This window comes from Gadus macrocephalus, chromosome 11, assembly GCF_031168955.1.
Source record: "Gadus macrocephalus chromosome 11, ASM3116895v1".
NCBI classification, from domain to species: domain Eukaryota; kingdom Metazoa; phylum Chordata; class Actinopteri; order Gadiformes; family Gadidae; genus Gadus; species Gadus macrocephalus.
In genome coordinates this window covers 23,716,484-23,735,575 of record NC_082392.1, presented here as the reverse complement: position 1 = coordinate 23,735,575, position 19,092 = coordinate 23,716,484, and the positions used below count along the sequence as shown (strand labels likewise).

The 19,092-nt window shown below is 45.8% G+C and overlaps 1 protein-coding gene across 1 annotated transcript in view; it reads right to left on the bottom strand.

The window, feature by feature from the left end:
- Positions 1-11,569, bottom strand: part of LOC132468277 (solute carrier family 12 member 2-like) — a 97,069-nt gene extending 85,500 nt beyond the window's left edge. The window contains exons 1-6 of the mRNA XM_060066003.1: positions 10,826-11,569; positions 9,102-9,224; positions 8,828-8,903; positions 8,631-8,726; positions 3,402-3,541; positions 2,763-2,873 (exon numbers count right to left, since the gene is read on the bottom strand). Coding sequence (XP_059921986.1) covers positions 2,763-2,873; positions 3,402-3,541; positions 8,631-8,726; positions 8,828-8,903; positions 9,102-9,224; positions 10,826-11,281 — 1,002 coding nt within the window. The 5' untranslated portion in view covers positions 11,282-11,569. The remainder of the gene's footprint in view (positions 1-2,762; positions 2,874-3,401; positions 3,542-8,630; positions 8,727-8,827; positions 8,904-9,101; positions 9,225-10,825) is intronic.
- Between the last annotated feature and the right edge of the window lie 7,523 nt (positions 11,570-19,092).

Below are 19,092 nucleotides of genomic sequence, written 5' to 3'. Positions count from 1 at the left end.
TATCTATGAATTCACTTCTCTAAAACCCACTGCTCAGAATCTTATCACATATGTTAAACTAAAAGGATTGTTAAAGAAAATATTTGTGAGCCATTAAATGTCCAGTGATGTTCCACACCCTAACATTTGGAGGCGCTACTGCACTAACTCGGAATGGTAATTGGGTAAAAAAGTCATGTGACAATGAATATCCAGGAAGCATGTTGCTTAATATGGGAGGCCAATGCCGTGTTCCAATATCCATACTATCCGCACTTACTAGCCTTAGTTTGAGAAAGTAGGGCGTTCCGATTCAGATCGGGCAAAAATAAGTGAACTGAAAGGACCCGGATGGTGTACTCAAAACGGTCAGTCGTGAAGTGTGGATCGCCGTACCCTTTTCGTACTCAACGGCAGCCATCTTAGCTATGTAGCGGAAGAGGGTGGAGCCCGGCTGAGCCAAAGTCGGCGCATTTTGCACATAGCCTGCATTAATAGTCATTTTGTAGTTTTTATAGCTTTTATAGCTTTTCATAGCAGCTAGGCGTAAAGATTTCCCCATTCAAAGCGGGATGTTTATTGCGGGGGAGGAGCCGCGGCGGCAGTCGTGAAGGTAATTTCCGGTTAGTGCACCACAGAGTATTTGATTAGGAACAACACTGACATCTGAAAATTAGCACACCTAGTGAGTGCGGATAGCGTACTTCGTTTAAGTGTACTCATGGAAGTATGGATATCGGAACACGGTACTAGGCACACATGTTGCCTCATTTGCCTGTTTGCTCGGTTTAAATATTTGAACTTTGGCGCGGATTTGGCTTGATACTTCTGAATCACTCGCGAGAGAAAACTTTGTAGTTCAAAGGTTCAGGTTCAAAACATTTGCTGTATTACTTCATACACAAGAGAGTGAATACATTTTGGATATTCTTTTTACTTATTTCCAATTTGTGTGTGTCTGTGTGTGTACATGGCCTCCAACTCCCTAATGTGTGTGTGTGTGTGTGTGTAGCTGTGTATGAGTGTGTTTCTGTCTGTGTACCTTGGCCTCCCACTCCCTGGTGTGTGTGTAGTGTGTGTGTATGTACCTTGGCCTCCCTGGTGTTTGTGTGTGTAGTTGTGTGTGAGTGCATGTACTACCAACCTGTTGGCTTGGACCCCTAATTATCAGTAGATTCGGTTTTTATTGTCAGATTCCGTGATTCCGTCAGTGTTTTTGTTATCGCGGAATTCATAGGGCCCTATGTGTGTACCTTGGCCTCTCACTCCCTGTTGTCTGTGTGTGTGTGTGTGTGTGTGTGTGTGTGTGTGTGTGTGTGTGTGTGTGTGTGTGTGTGTGTGTACCTTGGCCTCCCACTCCCTGGTGTGCGTGTGTGTGTACCTTGGCCTCTCACTCCCTGTTGTCTGTGTGTGTGTAGTTGTGTATGAGTGTGTGTGCGTGTGTGTATCTTGGCCTCCAACTTCCGTGTGTGTGTACCTTGGCCTCCCACTCCCTGGTGTGTTTGTCTGTAGTTGTGTTTGAATATGTGTGTGTACCTTGTAGAGCCCGACCGATATAGGATTTTTAAGGCCGATACCGATACGAATATTTTGTGATTAAAAAATCCGATATGCCGATATATATAAAAAAAAAAAAATCCAGAAACGCGCAACAAAACAAACAGATTTCCCTAACATTGGTTATTTGTAGTTATCCTTTAAATCCTTTTCACTCTCAACTAACACGTAACAACAGCAAAACTGGACATGGTACTCATGAATTAAGTCATGCTTATCGACTTTAGAGAATTGATGGGGATGTTCTTTTAATTGTTATTCAAGCAATGTATGTCTTGTGACAGTTGCCAACTTACCATGAACACACTTGCACACATGAGCTGTGTTGGAAATCATTCCCTATTCACTCCCTCACTATTCCCTATATAGTGTTTATGATATAGTGCACTATATAGGGAACGAACAAACGAGAATTCGGACACTACGCTGAACATTTCTAAGCGTCATTTGCGTCAGTAAATGCGCCGGGTATTTGTGTGACGCAGACAGATGCTCCCACATCATGTAAACAAACCGGGAAATCCCGAGGAAAGCTGGAGCTTGTATTGATGTTGAATGCAACATTTCCTTGATCAAGTTTTTTTTATTAATTTTGAATATTACATTTTCTATGTTAACTCCTAATTAAATTGTTGACATCTCTAAACGAAAGCCGGAGACTCCATCATTAAATGTATTAGTTTTCGCGGTTATTCAGCTTCTTCTTCTACTCCGGAAGAACACTACCGCATTGCATTGTGGTATACGGAGTAACAAGTAGGGAACATCGTATGTACACTCAAATTTTAGTGCATGAAATTAACCACTGAGAATTCGAACACCACTGCAAAATGGCGAGCACCCTATAGTGCACTATATCCGTGATAGGGAATGATTTCGAATACAGCTATGAACAACACCGATGATCTCCGTCGATCTCCGTCATTCACTCTGCCTGAATCAGCGGGTTTGGGGCGTTAGAGCGCCCTCTGGTGGACAAACTTTTTTTTTTTAAATATTCATTTATCGGCCATTATAATGCCGATACCGAATAGTTTGAAAAATGCCTAATATCGGCCGATAATATCGGCCTGCCGATATATCGGTCGGGCTCTAGTACCTTGGCCTCCCACTCCCTGGTGTGTGTGTGTGTGTGTGTGTGTGTGTGTGTGTGTGTGTGTGTGTGTGTGTGTGTGTGTGTGTGTGTGTGTGTGTGTGTGTGTGTGTGTGTGTGTGTGTCTGTGTACCTTGGCCTCCCACTCCATCCCGGCCACTGAGATTCCCAGCAGCAGGATGACGGTCAGCGTTCCGACGATTCGAATGTCGTTCAGCTCGTCAGTCATCAACGCATCCACATCCTGACCGCCAGCGATAATACACCAATAATGTTATCAATGACATTATAAATTGCATTATCAACAGCTATGCTGTCCTCTACCCCCAGCGCCTTGCTGGGGTGGACAGTTGCATAACTCCTCTTCCAAGAATCCACGCAGAAGACACGTTCCAGTTAACGCTTTCTTCAGGGTCGCTTGAAAATAGCAACAATGTTTTCCGAGGCTAAGAAGTGGCAAGTAGCAATCGTGTATGTAATAGTTACGGAACATGCAGCTGGTAACCATGACAACATAAAAACAAGACATATTGCCAAGCAATTATAACTTTGGCCAGTAAGTGGCAGCAGTGGATCAGTAAAAAACATACAGTGGGAACATACATAACAGAGCAAGGAATACTTCAATCCCTCACCAATAGCATACCCATAAAATTATCAATTGCCCACAAATAATGTTAACATTAACCCATCAATAACACACCAATACATTGACCAATAGCACACCAATAAAACCTCAATGTCAGATCAATAACTTAACAGTGTGTCTTACGTTCAGCATCTCGACGACTGTCTCAGCGAAGCCCACCACGTACATTGCCACGGCAACGGCGTTGGCGAAAGCGAAAATTAGTCCAATGGATCCGCCGAACTCAGGACCCAGACTGCGGGAGATCAGGTAGTACGCTCCTCCTGGGGAGAGACCCTCGTTATCAGACACCACAGATCTCCGTCCTCCACCCAGACACCACAGCCCTCCGTCCTCCACCCAGACACCACAGCCCTCCGTCCTCCACCCAGACACCACAGCCCTCCGTCCTCCACCCAGACACCACAGCCCTCCGTCCTCACCCAGACACCACAGCCCCCCCGACCTCCACCCAGACACCACGGCCCCCCCGACCTCCAACCAACTCTTCCGTTTAGAACTTTGGATCTCAATCAGCTCTGAGTCGATTTCGAAATCCCATATTTTGATGCCCCAGGTTCGGATTACCAAGTCAGATCAGAGGTAACCAGATCCTGATTACAAGTGCTTTAAGCGATTTAAAGAACAACATAAAGAATCAAAATAATCCCAATCCGATCGATTAGTCTTCAAATACATTTTGAAGACTTTATCAAGATTAGAGCTACGATACGATTCCCTGATCTAATGTGATTTAATAGTAATCCCAATGGTTTTGAACTACCTATTTGGAGGATTTCATCCAGTCCGATCCAATATCTGATGGGATCATGTTGAATCTTCCTGGACCATAAGGGAGATGTAATGTACAGACTCAAATCCCGTTTCCTACATCCACACTTGCGCCACTGCCAAATTGTTCAGAACCCAAATGCACTGATTGTTTGGATACCGACCTGCCATGAAATCACCTAAAGTGCTTCTTCTTCGTCTGTATATAGCAACCAGCTAATTCCTTTATTTCTCCCTGTGCATTAATTTAATTCCCATAGGTCCCCTGTTCAACCAATCAGGCCTGACTTCGATGGATGTGTGATGTGACAATAGATGTCTCGGATGCCACAGTGGAAAACTGTTGAATTGATTCATAAAAGTCTGTTTACTTTACATAATGGTACTGACCCTTTATTGGAAAACCAGTCAGACCAGTACGTGTTGAAGTTATTAACAGTGACCAGTAGATAAGAGGCCACATAATGATGAACTCTAACTGACGGGTGCTTTAGAGCAGCGGTCCCCAACCTTTTCAGCATCAAGGACCGGTATGATTCTCCGAAAAGTTTCACGGACCGGGGGGGGGGGGGGGGGGGTGGTTGGGTTATGTTGCACAGAGGTTGCCAAAAATGCAAACATGTTATATGCAATCTAACAACTGCATATAGACTTATGGCATGTAAAAGAGTGACAGTATTGCGAAGTGAATAATAAAAATAAAAAATAAAAATAAATAAATAATCTTTCTCTGCGGACCGGTACCAAATGACCCACGGACCGGTACCGGTCCGCGGACCGGGGGTTGGGGACCGCTGCTTAAGAAGCATTAAAGGCAACATATTATGAAAACAACACTTTTCCTGGGATTTGGAGTGTTGTTTTGGGTCTTTGGTGCTCCCACACACATACAAACTTTGAAGAAAGTCCGTACATGATATTTTGAGTGAGATATACATTTCTGAAATTACCCCGCCTATAGTTACCAAACGAGCAAGTCAGTTTCAGCGCCCCCTCCTACGTAGGAAGGGGGCACAGTTGAATATTACCTCCCACTTCCCCAATCCCCTCCAATCAGAGCATAGCTAAGATTTTGTGGACCAGCGGACGAGCAGCTCCAGCAGGGGGAACTCGGCGGCAGCTCAGCTCCGGGAGTGCAATCCCTTTCTCTGACGGCGGCACCGCTAGAGCTGCCGGACTGCCGTCAAAGCGTCAGCAGCATTCCGGAGGAGGAGACATGGAGAAGAAAGGGATTGTACTCCCGGAGCTGAGCTGCCGGACTGCCGCCGAGCAACCCCCGCCAGACTTTTCAGCTCCCGGAGGACACCCGCCGGAGCAGCCAGAAAGCTTCGGCGGCAGTTCAGCTCCCGGAGTACACCGCCGGATCTGCCAGACTGCCGGCGGTGCTGCCGAAGCCTCGGCGGAGGTGCGCCACGGGGTGCTCGGCGGTAGTTCGGCATCTCAGCTCCCAGAGAACAATGCCTTTCTCCTCCATGTCACAATTCATAGACTTCAGAGAGTCAAGGCCAAAGTTCCTTTCCCCCTGTTCTTCTCAACCATGGCTGAGATATCCCCCACTACGAGTCTTTGCTTGTTGTAAAAGTGCAAGAGATGTCAGACGCAGTCTTTATGATTCATAATATCATCCGAGGCGCAGCATTGGGGTTGGGCCGTGAAATTAGATAAAATAATATTAAATGTGGCACCCGTCCCCAACCCCTCGGGCTGGACGGCCCAGGGGAGAGGTTGTGGAGGGCGTGTACCGCCCATACCCAGCAGGCGGAGCCAGAGGACGGCCCTTCCGTCACACTAATTGGCGAGATAGGGTACACCTGCGGCGGGGAAAGAGGAGAGAGTGGTATCATTTAAAAAGCGCTTTCACCTGTCCCCAAGGAGAGTTGGAGCCGGGAGAAACCAGAGTACCCCAGAACTATGGACGGACGAGCAGGCGGAAGGTGAACCGACCCGTGCTCGACAGGCCCCGAGGAGGACGCACCCTGGCCAAGGAACGACCGCCGTGAATCAGAACGCCGACGGGATCGACCTCCCTCTCCCCGAGAGAACCGAACATTGACCCCCTTTTTCTCTGGCTCATGGAGTCAGTGTGTTCTTTTAGTTTTCCCCACGTGGGATCCTCATCCACATGGTTTTTGAGTTACCCCGAATAAATGCCCTCCCGGGCTTTGAACCAGACGTGAAGTGTGGTGATTTCCTGTAAAACCGAGACATTCCTGGGCCTTTCCTGTTGCCACAATAAATACCCATCTATAATATTATTATTATTACAGTATATTATATTATATTTAGTGCTGTCAGTTTAACGCGTTATTAACAGCGTTAACGCAAACCAATTTTAACTGCGTTCATTTTTTTTATCTCGCGATTAACGCTCTTTTGGCTTGGCAAACGTTAAAACACCATACCAGATCTAACTACACCAGAAACAAAACAACAAGCACGCCGCACAAACTTGTTGGGGCAAGCAAGGATACGGAGCAGGTGAAAAACTCTTTAAAAGTGTGTGTGTGTTTGTGTGTCACTCTGTTGTAGCCTGCATGAGAGTTCAATGTTGTCAATATCTGTACCACTTCGGGAGGGAGGGGCCGCTCAGTTACTCCCCTCTAGACAAAATCGAATTGGTTGCGACGTTGACAGATTGGATGTGTTGTATGGCGACACATTAGTGCCATAATTCACTAATGTGATAAAATATGCATTCAGGCGTATTATATTATTCCACACGCGTAGATATTAACTGCGAGCGTGCAAATGATCTCTGCGCGCGCAAAACAGCCTCTCGCGCGCGCAAATTACCTCAGCGCGCGCAAAACAGCCTCTCGCGCATAACAGCCTCTTGTGAAAGATGTTTTTACGCTCGCTCGAATTTAATTTTGGCACTATGGGGGAGGGAACCAAGGCAGGGCGGGCTTTCCTATGATTGGCCGTTTCTGAAGCGCGATATTTGATTGACAGCCCTCCTCAGCCTTCCTCTCATTAAATTCTGAATTGTACAGTAAATGGCTGAAACGATAGTTACGTATTGTAACTCTAGATTCTATGAGTATAGGCGCAGCCTTTTAAGGCTATTGCTATTGGGTTATCCCTAGGCGTGAGCCGTAGCACTGAAAAATGTGTAATCCCCGACCACCAACAGCGTGGGCCTCAATCACGTCCGCGTGCGGCGTGCCTCAACGACGTCCGCATTTCGCAGATATAGTCGGGCGCCGGCGGACGTTCTGCTCCCAATAAACAGCTTTTCTTCAGCTATTTAAAGGACAATGAGGCCGACACTTAAAAGGCTGCGCCTATACTCATAGAATCTGGAGTTACAATACGTAACTATCGTTTCAGCCATTTACTGAACAATTCAGAATTGAATGAGAGGAGGGCTGAGGAGGGCTGTCAATGAAATATCGCGCTTCAGAAACGGCCAATCATAGGAAAACCCGCCCTGCCTTGGTTCCCTCCCCCCTAGTGCCAAAATTAAATTGAGCGAGCGTAAAAACATCTTTCACGAGAGGCTGTTAAGCGCGAGAGGCTGTTTTACGCGCGCTGAGGTAATTTGCGCGCGCGAGAGGCTGTTTTGCGCGCGCAGAGATCATTTGCGCGCTCGCAGTTAATATCTACGCGTGTGGAATAATATAATACGCCCGAATGCATCTTTTATCACAATAGTTAATTATGGCACTAATGTGTCGCCATAGTGTTGCATCTGTTGAGTGAGTGAGAGGTTGCGGTTGCACAGTTCAGGCTGCTAGACGGCGCTGCAAGGAACTTTTATAAACGCAATATTGTTATCCCGCAGTAATCAGCCCGACAGCCCCGAAACGTTAACGGCCCACCGGGAATTCTCCCGACTCTCCCGATTACCACTCCGCCACCGTGTCTGTGTGTGTGTGTGTGTCTCATTCATTCAAACCATGAATGAGACATAGAGAGTAAGCAAGTGGTATAAATATTGGTTGGATGTTCTCGAGACATATATTGTTTATTTCTGGGATTTTCATGGCGTCTTGACGGGGAATAAATTATGCTCAGGGCCGGCTTGCAGACGCTTCGCGGCCGCTCACAACTGTGGGCAGGTCCAACTGACTTCGCAGGCCGCTACACAATTGCGGGCCGGTCCACCTGACCGCGCTGGCCGGCCGGCCGACCGGGAAATCTCCCGATCGTCCCGACGGCCACTCCGCCTCTGACTGTCATGCACCTACCCGATGTCAAGTGGACCGGGTTTATTCACAGCGGGTCTCTCTCTCTCTCTCCTTCTCAACACTCTATGATCTCACTAAAAGGCTAGCAGCACGAAATCAAGGGATATTTAGCATAGAAAAAAATGTGTGATTAATCGCGAGTTAACTACGACATTAATGTGATTAATCGCGATTAAATGTTTTAATCACTTGACAGCACTACTTATATCATATAGATATAGAGCTCCAGGAGTCCGCAGATGGCAACAATCCTTTCTCCTCCATGCTGTGGTTAAGTCTGACAGCTCATTGGTCAATGGTCAGCAGCTCATTTGCATTAAAGCTACGGACACCAGAAACAACTATGTTTACTAGTTGTGAAAACGCCATAATATGTCTCCTTTAAACGAACCTCCTCTCACAAATCCGTTGGTTGCTATGGCAGAGGTGGACAGTCCGGTGATGGTGGTGACCAGCGTTGCCATGCAGATGATAGCGATAGTCATCCCTGCAACGCAATCACATCGTCACCAGATTGTAGGGGATATGTCTGTGATGTCACAATGTGGGAGGAGCCTAAAGAGGCGGAGGTTGCGAATGACAACATACCGATGCCTGCTTGGCCAACGATCCAGGACATCCTGATGAACAGCATGACCCCCCAGATGTTGAGCATGCAGCGCACCTAAACACAGACAGGCTACTGATTTATGCACACAACCGCATGTCTATTGGTTGATCAAACAATCAGACAGATCTGTCAGCCATTCAAAACAGTCAAATAATCAATGGGAACATTTGGGAATTATCAATGTAGCAGTCAACCGAACATTCTGTCAGTCAGTCAGTCAGTCAAACTATTGAAACAAGAGGCCTCAGTTACCAGGACACCTTTCACCCAACCAAACTTGATAGTTCCTCCTTTGGCCTGCTTGGCTGCCAAGGCTGCTGCCTCCTCTGCTGCGGAGGGCTCCTCCCCATTGGCCAGACCGTCCTCAAAGGGCTCCTTTGGCCAATCACAGCACAGACAGGGATGATGTTAACGACACAAAGGGAGTCTCATCACAGGATATTGTTTCTGATTGTTTCAGAATGGTGCCAGGCGATGGAAAATATGTAAATAGGTTCATGTCTACCTCCATTAACTTTATTTTAGTTGGTTTATTTTTGCCAATTATTATTTTGCCCGCAAATCTGTGCTGAATCAATTGCATTGCATTATCTTATATATGAAGCATCAAGTATTATGACTAATGATTGTAACTATTGTATTATACCTCAACTTTCAATAATGCATAGCCTACATATATTTTTCCATTGCCGAAGACTCCTTTTGTGTACAGATTCTGTTTATCTTTTGTGACTGTATTGTTTTTGATCAATGCTTTTTAATTGTTTAATAATGTCATGTATTTATTTTTTTTCTCCCGTAGGCTATTTCAAGGGGAGTATTTCCAATTATAATTAGCCTTCATCTTATCTCACCTAAACACAGATGGGTGGAATTATCCTACTCCTATGTATGGGTGCACATTAAGATCCAACTTCCTAAAAACATGAAAAAATCATATTTAATAGAAGCCGACTCAACTTTTTAAAGGTTTTGTTCATGTCTCTATCCTGCAAAGTGGCCAGAACCCTTGCATATATAATTGCCGCGTTACAACTCTATGCTTATTGTCAGAGAATTAATTAGTCCAATAATGGTGCTGCATATGTGGATGTGTTGCTCTGTAAAATAGGGATTCATTAATATATATTTTAAGCTACTATTAATGGCTGTGTGTCTGTCACAGCAGACCCCCCCCCCCCCCCCTCCTTCCTAAGTTGAGACACGCGCCCTCGCTCCTCTTCATAGGAGCTGGAGGCCTCTTATTTTTTTAAGAAAATGTTTCTGTGACTCTCTGTCAACGGTACCGGTAGACTGTCTGTGTCGGGGCACCGGGAAGCCCGGGTCACCCGGCAGAATAAGTGCATTGTGTGTCAACGCGCGTGTCAGGCCAGCCGCTGATGTCACATTGGGGGCCTGTCCTGCGCAGTGGGTGGAGCGGAATGTGTGTCGTACTAATAACCCGTGGCCGCTGCATTAATGACCACTGGAAGAGAAGGACTCGTAGGTCAATCCCAGTGTAACATTTTAAGTTTTAATCCGTAGGCTAATGTGAGACATGGAGGTCAGAGTGTGTGAGACAGGCCTTTCTCCCGTCTTTAATTCAAATTATAGACTCATCATATTAATCATTGTACTCTACCACTAATACTAGATTAGCAGTGAACCTACCTTAAGCCTACTAATGAATATACCGTCATCAATAGGAGCTATAAGAAAAATAACAATCGGTGATATCGTAATGGTTTTGTGAAAACCGAATGGTCACATCCCTCTTATCAACATATTTAGATTAATATTAATTAAGTATGGGATGCAGAATATAGGTTTATAATCTGAAAGGGCCTAATGTTATCCTTAAATTCATATAATCACAATGAGGTTCAAATGTTGTTTAAACATGCCTCAGAATGAGGCAGGGCTGTTTAATTAACTGAGTAAAGTACTCAAGTAGCCTACTTAGTAATTTAAGACCTGTTCAGTGCTCCGGCCATTACCTTGTCCAGCTCATCATGGAGTTCTGACAGCGATGGTCGGATCAGCTTCTCTCCCAACGCCGCAGCGGTATTTCGGTAGAAGTCGATGTTGGGTACGGCGTCGATGGTGTTGTGTCCAAACGTCCGCATGTAGTAGGTGTTGGACTGCGAGTCCGAAACGTGCGTGTGTCCCGTGCCTGTGGAGTGGAGGCTGACCGAGTCGCTCTTCACCGTGTCCCCGTTATGGGAGACGTCGGGTGGGAGTCCGATGTCCATAGCGCTCCCAAGGCCCTCTGGGTCCAGGAAGCCCACCACCACTCTGGACCGGCCCTTGAGGTCATCCGTCCCAGGAGCTGGTGACCGACCCCCTGTGGAGGCCTCGGCTCTCTCTGCCTCCATGACAACGTCCACCTGGAAGCGGCTCTTTGGGGAGCCGCTGGCCCGCAGAGCTGGTTTCTGACCCGGGGGTCCAGACATATCCAACGATGTTGATTAACTGCGTGCGAAACCGAACCACCAGAGTAGAAAACACTCTGAACCAGAGCTGTGACGCACGACTCACCGACGTCCCATCAGCACCCAACAGTGGGCCTACAATACACTGCCGCGTGGGGTGATAACAGCAGGGCTGTCAGGGGCCTGAAGGTGTTCTGTCTCCCTCTGGGTCTGAGTACGCAGCATGGCTTCTGCCAAGCTTCGGGGCGTAACGGACAGCAAGCCGTCCTCTCTTCTTTGTCCTCCCCTTACTCCTACTCCTCCTACTGCTCTGATGTCTCGAGATGGAGGAGAAATGGTGCGAAATGACAATCAGTCTTTTGAGACTGGGATGGGAGGCTGACCACTGTGGTCCTGGACCGGGACCCCCAGAGAGACCACCAGAGAGAACAGTTGGAGGGGGGGGAGAGGATGACTCCATGAAACATAACCCCATTCAGGTTTCTTCAATAAATGGACAAAGAAATACAAATGCATGTCAGTCATGCCCGCGCAAAATGTTTTTACCTATTCTATAATCATCTTCATATTTTTATAGTTTGACTGTTTGAAATGGTTGGCTATGTAGGCGTACTAGTTTAATAGTTGTAAAAGTTGTCATAGCTGTCATATCTGTTCCATTTTGCATTTGTTTTAATAGTTTACTAATGCTGAACGGTCACGTCAGAGGGAGAACCAGCCAACTAGCCCCTAACCTGAGCTATGAACTATTTTAAGATCTATAGAACTAACTGTAGCCTCCATGATTTGGAAGGCTCAAAACAATTCAGAATGGAACCCAAACTGCTGCTTAATAATATATATTACTATACTACTATGTCAGAACCCTGCTTTCATTCAAGATCTCCATAAACACGTCGCGTTCTAAACACTCGTGAACGAGACAAACAAAGGCACTTGTTATCGTGGGCTCCGTGGCTGACTGAGGCATTCACACACACAAGGGCCATTGTGTGTGTGTGTGTGTGTGGTTGTGTAAGTGGTTGTGTGTCTTTTTGCAAGCACAAGGGGTGTATAGAGCCTTGATTCCAATTTCTGAGTTTGACGACCTCGTCATCTGGCTCAAATATGGCTCAATTATACACATATATATGTAACGGGTATAAGAAATACTTTAATTATTTTATTGAAATTCCTGCTAAAATGTGTATATAGCCTGTATATTGAATTGTCCTGCAATGAGTTCCATTGCGCAATCTACTGTTACCTTTAAATCTATATATATGATCGCAAACCGGATACTCTTTCAGTTTTCCAGCTCTCTGCTTGGGGTAAGCCGAGATTTGATGTCGCTCTGCAAAAGTATTATAAATTACACTTAAGCTAACGTGAGACTTACCATGTCATGTAACAGCAAATATCGAGATGTTGTCTTGGTGCATTTCCGTTTTATATTGGTTGTTGCTCACGTTAGTAGTATTATTATTTTGCACTGAAGTTATTGTTATTCCTCCCTGTAGATGTCGAATCCGGTGAAAGTGATAAATCATATATTGTGTGTGCGCATCTACCTCATTACAGCTACCACATAAAGAACCATCATCCAATCCAGCCTGTGTGTGGGTTCTTGGTGGGACGGGTACAAGGGCGTCAGTTTGTTTTTAGAAGTGGTGGGGACAATAACCATAAGCTTGAGTGTGGTCTGAAAAGTGCTGGGTACCCTTATGTAAGCTATTCATCTATTCAACGCTGCATTACAATATGCTCTACAGTGTATTGTCAGGTGTTGAAATTATTCGAATATTCGAATACTGGTTCGGAAAATTATTATTTGAAGCTTAAATCAGTATTCTGAGCTGCGTTATTATTTTTTTCCACGTAGGTGACTTTACCAGAGCGAGGGAGGCAAACTATAAGCGTCAGCGACACCAAGCAGAGAAGCGAGAGAGGTGGAGGAAGAATAGATATCTTGTTTCCCTTTACTTTATAACACAACATTAGCGGGATCTCTGGAGGAAAAGTAATACTTAAAACCTTAGCTTAGTTGTTTGTTTACGTTCGCTGTACAGCGCCGCGCCAATCAACTGTGACTGGCTTGTTGCAGAGCGTGAGCGTCTTGGGAATACCCGGTCAATATATTGGATATAATATGGACACATAAGACAATCAATGTTCGGTATTTGTTATGGATTTATTGTACAAATTCCCTGAAACGATGCATGTTCCAGGAGTAATTGAAAAGCTCCCGTAAGGGCTGAGATGACAGAGAACAGCTGATTTGGAACGGAGCAACAGCTGTTCGCTTTCACGGGGAAATACTAAGGAACTTCAACCTACTTAGGCCTACTAATTAACGTTCAAAAAGCTATTAAATCTTCAACAAAATATGCAGATACTGTCAAAATCGGTTCCAGGGAGTATATAAGGATTATTAATGTTGTTTTTGATGGTGTTTTTTTCTGGAACGAGTATTTGAATATTCGCTCGGAAAAACCAACGAGTATTCGAAGCCTGAAAAATGGCATTCGGGCCAGCCCTATGAAGATCCTATTCGAACAATAAAAGTTGAAAACCACAGTTTGTGTTTTGGCTTGTTTTGCAAAACAGCGTTGGAAACACCAGGGTATTGGCTCGGGATATGTAGGCCTAATACTAATACACACAGGACAAATAACAGTGTTGGCAATTTAACACTTATCTTGACATCAACAGAGTTTACCAGACAAACAATGCCAGACTGTAAAGGGGTTACGAAATGAAACGAGGTACTGAGCATCAGCCTTTTGAAGACGCGCAAGGGCTGCTGGTAGCATAATGTTATGCTGCATTAAAAAAAGAAAAATACAAGCACCCAGAGGAGAATTGCATCTGCCAAATCCTGACCACCAGTAAACACTTGCGAAGGACCAATGTAGACTTCACTCGTTACAACATCATAAGAAAATTGTCCGCAAATAAAATCCCCTTCAGTTGAGGATAATCACACACAGAGGCGGAGTGGCCGTCGGGACGATCGGGAGATTTCCCGGTCGGCCGGCCGGCCAGCCAGCGAGTTCAGGTGGACCGGCCCACAATTGTGTTGCGGCCTGCGAAGTCAGTTGGACCGGCCCATAATTGTGAGCGGCCGCGAGGCGTCTGCAAGCCGGCCCTGAGCATAATTTATTCCCCGCCAAGACGCCGTGAAAATCCCCGAAATAAACAATATATGTTTCAAGAACATCCAACCAATATTTATACCACTGCTTACTCTCTATGTCTCATTCATGGTTTTTTTTTTATATTATTTTTTTTTACTTCATTTAATTCTTCATTATTCAGGCGTTACAGAACTTTCATGGCCATGAATAAATAATACGAACTACAGTTTACTTTAATATGTTTGTTCTTGAATTGACGTAATGGAGCAAAGACTCCTGGGATTGGGAAATGCGTTTATCCAATAAACAGCTTGCAGGTCAAGTCCATTTTCGGAAATGTAGGGGGATAGCCCTAAAGACGCGTCAGACAGAGAAGGCAAGCAAGTTCGTGGTTGCTTGCTTTTGCTTGTTGTGGCACTCGGAAGGCAAGAAGAGAAAAGAGAAAGGAGGGGCTGAAAAGGCCAGAATAAAGAAGAAGTGGATGCTGGAGGGGGATGCATCTAAGTGCTGAAATCAGGCATTAAAGAGTCGTGCAGGTGAATTAGCCAGAGCTCCACCATTGACGTTATTGCTAGGCGGGAGCTAGCACAAGCTGCTAGTCAAATGTGTATGTGCTGGCTGGTATATTTCAGACGAATTAATGACTTAACTGATCTTTCTCTTTTAATGGATGGAGAATACGTTAACAGATTTGGAACATGTAGTAGTAGTCGTCTAGTCGTGTCAACACGTTACACCGGTATTACCGAGCATAAATGGTATAAACTTTGAAACTAGGTCACTCCGTCAACTCTCCTCTCACACTAGGTGACAGCGTCTTATAACGTTCTATATTATATAATAGTATAATATAATTTTATAGATAATATCACGGCCAAAAGCTCTGCGCCTCCGGATGGCTGTAGTGCGGGGAGCACTACGGCCATCCGGAGTGCTTTTGTTTACTGGCGTTGCTATGGTTACTGGTCTTGTAAGGAAGTGCGCCAATTCTCGGAGCGCCAATTCTCTTCCGCACAGAGCAGAACTGTGACCTATTTTACCCATTTTTAATTTCTTAATTATAATTATATCATTCATTTTTACCGATTTTTTTTTTTATTACTGAAAAAATATATAAATAAACGGTGTTGCAGGGGGGTGGGGCCGGACCGGGGAGGATTCTCCCGGTGGCTATTAGTGCCCCACTCCGCCCCTGATCACACAGGTTATGCGAGAACATATTTATGTCAGGATAGGCCTACCAGGCTCCAAGTCGTCACATATCTCAATCAGACAAAACCAACTATAACCACATTGGCAATCGCACCGTGTGTAGCTGCTACTAACTGCAATCTATATATACAACGCATACTAACTGGAGCATCAACCAGAATCAGATCAAAATCGCTTGGGACCGTGGGTAACCTTTGGCCAGGTCATCACGATTCAGGAGCAAACAGAACCAGCAGCAAAGTTTACGTAAACCAATTTCTTACCTTATGTGGCCCTCCACATGCAGGCTAGATGACGTATCCATATCGATATCCAGTGTCACAAAAATGCTTTTTATAGGAAGCAAAAGGACCGGCTATTTTCTGAATAAAAATGTCAATTTTGTCTGTCTGTCTTGAAACTACTCCAGTGCGTTCACCCCAAAATGCAACGGGACGACAAGATCCCATACAAAGTGAACGTATAGACGCGTATCGGGCGAATATTTTTGATTTGTCGCGCCACACTTTCGCTGTGCACAGGCAAGCGCGTTCACGAGGATTTGTGGCGCGAAAAATTTCAACTTTGACACGAATTTCGCGTGATGACAGCCAATCAGCGTTCAACAGCGTGGCCACTGAGTGACATGTGTAACGTAACAGCCAATCAGCGTTCAACCGTCAAACTCAGCGCAGTGCAGTCCGGGGTGTACTGCAGCATGGAGGAGAAAGTGATTGTTGCCGTTTGCGACACTCGGAGCTCTATACATAATAGTATATAATATAATATCATTGTATATATAATATCACGGCCAAAAGCTCTGTGTGCCTCCGGATGGCCGTAGCGCAGGGAGCTCATAGGGATTGGGCTTCTCGGGAGTCGGGGTTTGTTTACCGGCGTTGCCATGGGTTCCGGTCTCGTGTGTTCCAACGTTTTTTTAGGTAGGCCTATCTAATAAATGATGTCTTCAAGCGCGCCTATCGCATGATTTTAGACTCGACGATTTCGGTTGAGTATGTGGGGATTTTTAATTTATTTTTATTTTTTTTTACACATTTTTAAAAGTGGTGGGGACAAAATTCGTTTTTCTAATAGTGGGGGGGACATGTCCCCCCCGTCCCCCCCGTAATCGACGCCTATAGTTACATTGGTGCCGTGACCCGAGACTTCTATCAAGCTCTTGAAACCGCTGACCGTCCTGCCTACCACATCGCTCCATGAAGCAGGTTCACAGTTTGCAGGGGTAGAGAGTATTGCAGTGAAGCTTATTACTGTACACTGGACAGTGTGTCACAGTGGCACAAATAATTGTATGTGGCATAGCAGTAACGTGTCATACAGATTGCTGATTTATTTTACCGTTTTGATTTATTTGCCATTATCCCATTGATGATTTCATATATTGTGGTGGGCTGTACTGTTTTGTGTCAGATATTTATGAAACATGTCTTTTCAGAGTAATCAGTTTTTCCCACGGTTTGGCACACCCACTTATGTTGGCAGGGGCAGGGGTATGCTTACTCCTATCCCCTTTTCTGTTGATAGTTCTACCCGATGTCTTGGTTTGCCCCCATTAGAGGCAGTTTCTAATGCTAGCGTCCATGATGCAGCTGACCAGCACGCTAGCTCCCATGTGCCTCAAGTCACGTCTACACCAAATCCTATTATTGACAACTCTGAGTGTGTAACTGACCAGATGATGTCATTCAGGAGATAGGTCATCAATTAGCTGACAGCATCATGTCGCGTATTCAGCCACACATCGCAGTAGCTCCTGATTTAACTGTCACTCAGAATGTGACGAGCACACTGAGTCAGCCTAGCCGTGTGTCTGATGTATCTCAGGTTCAGGTTGTCACACAGAGGAAGGTTAAGGAACCACCATCATTTGTAGGCGATGGGTCAGATTCGATCAAGGTACATGAATGGGAAGATCTAATGAGAGCATTCATGAAAAAGAGTAATGTGAGAGTCGAAGAGCAGGCTGAGGAAATCCTTGTGCATTTGAGGGGAAAAGCTAAAGAGGTTGTGAAGTTTGGCATTAGGAACAGTAACATTGATGTGCATGCTTATGGTCTCCTCAGAAAACACTTTAGCTGTACTAGTTACTCTGCTGTCCCTTTAGCTGACTTTTACTCGACTTTGCCTAACGACCAGGAAGACCCCTATGACTACTGGCTGAGACTAAACAGAGCAGCTGACCTCGCCATAGACTGTCTGAGAGAGCAGGGTAAGACTCTGGACAACCCTGAAATGGAGGTGACTCGCATGTTTATTAGAAACTGTCCCTGCAAAGACCTAGCCCTCACTTTCAGGCCCAAGACCATCGAGAAGTGGTCAGCATGTGAACTACTGGAAGTGCTGAACGAGTACCATGCCGAAATGAGCTGCAAAGCAACTCCCCCGGTACGTCCTGTGAAGAAGATGGACGTTGCAGTACACACAGCTGAGGTGAGCCATAACCTGGCCCCTGGCCACAGTGGTCACGTGCCATCTCAGGCCCAGAGCTCTCAGTATTTTCCCCTAGCGGAAGTGATGGCTATGTTGGAGAAGGTTCTGCTGCGTGGGACCTCTGACCAGTCACAAGTGAGGAGGCAAGCTCCACCCAGGCGTCCTGAGGACAGAGTTGACGGGTTCACTGACGTGCCATGCATTATTTGCAAAGATGATGGTCACAGTGCTTTCTCTCATTGCCGGGAGAAGAGGCTCTGCTTCAAGTGTTATGCTCCAGGCCATTCGCGCCGTTACTGTCCAGCAGGGAGGGCCACCCCACAGCCTCAGGGAAACTGACCAATCTGTACACCGGGGAGGACTGTGCAGATCGGCTAATTGAACCTCCCACCAGTTATGAGGAACCCGACATGCTGAGTATTGAATCCCTCTATGAGTCGCATAGCAGTTATATTGGCAGTACAGTAATATCATCCAAGAAACTGATCTTTCAGGGATCCCAGAGGATAGCAGAGACTGACAGCTTGTTCTACACACCTGTACTTGTGAAGAATGGCCCCACTTTCAAAGCGCTGTTGGACAGCGGGTCGATGGCCTGTACAATAAGTGAATCTGCTGTTGAGTCCCTGCTGCAGCAATACCCTGACATGACAAGAGACACAGCTGATGATTATATCATTGTAGGCTGCGGAGGACACCGCGTTTCCCCCAGAGACATTTATGACCTTGATGTCACCGTTTACGGATGGAGGATGATCGTTCCAGTAATGGTCGTTCCTGGCCAGACAGAACAAATGATCCTCGGCAGAAATGCTATCAAGCATATTCTAACTCAACTGAAGAGCACTGACGGCTACTGGAGGCTAGTTTCCTCACCCGACAATGGTCAGACTGATGACCACTGCCAATTCCTGTCGCTACTTTCCAACACAGAGAGATGGAGAGGTGAACGCATTCCAAATAAGGTGGGAACAGTGAAAGTCAAGAGTTGCGTGACACTGAAACCACGGAGCGAGCACCTTGTCTGGAGCAAGTTACCTGAGTCGGCTGTGATGTCAGTAGGCAGTACTGTGG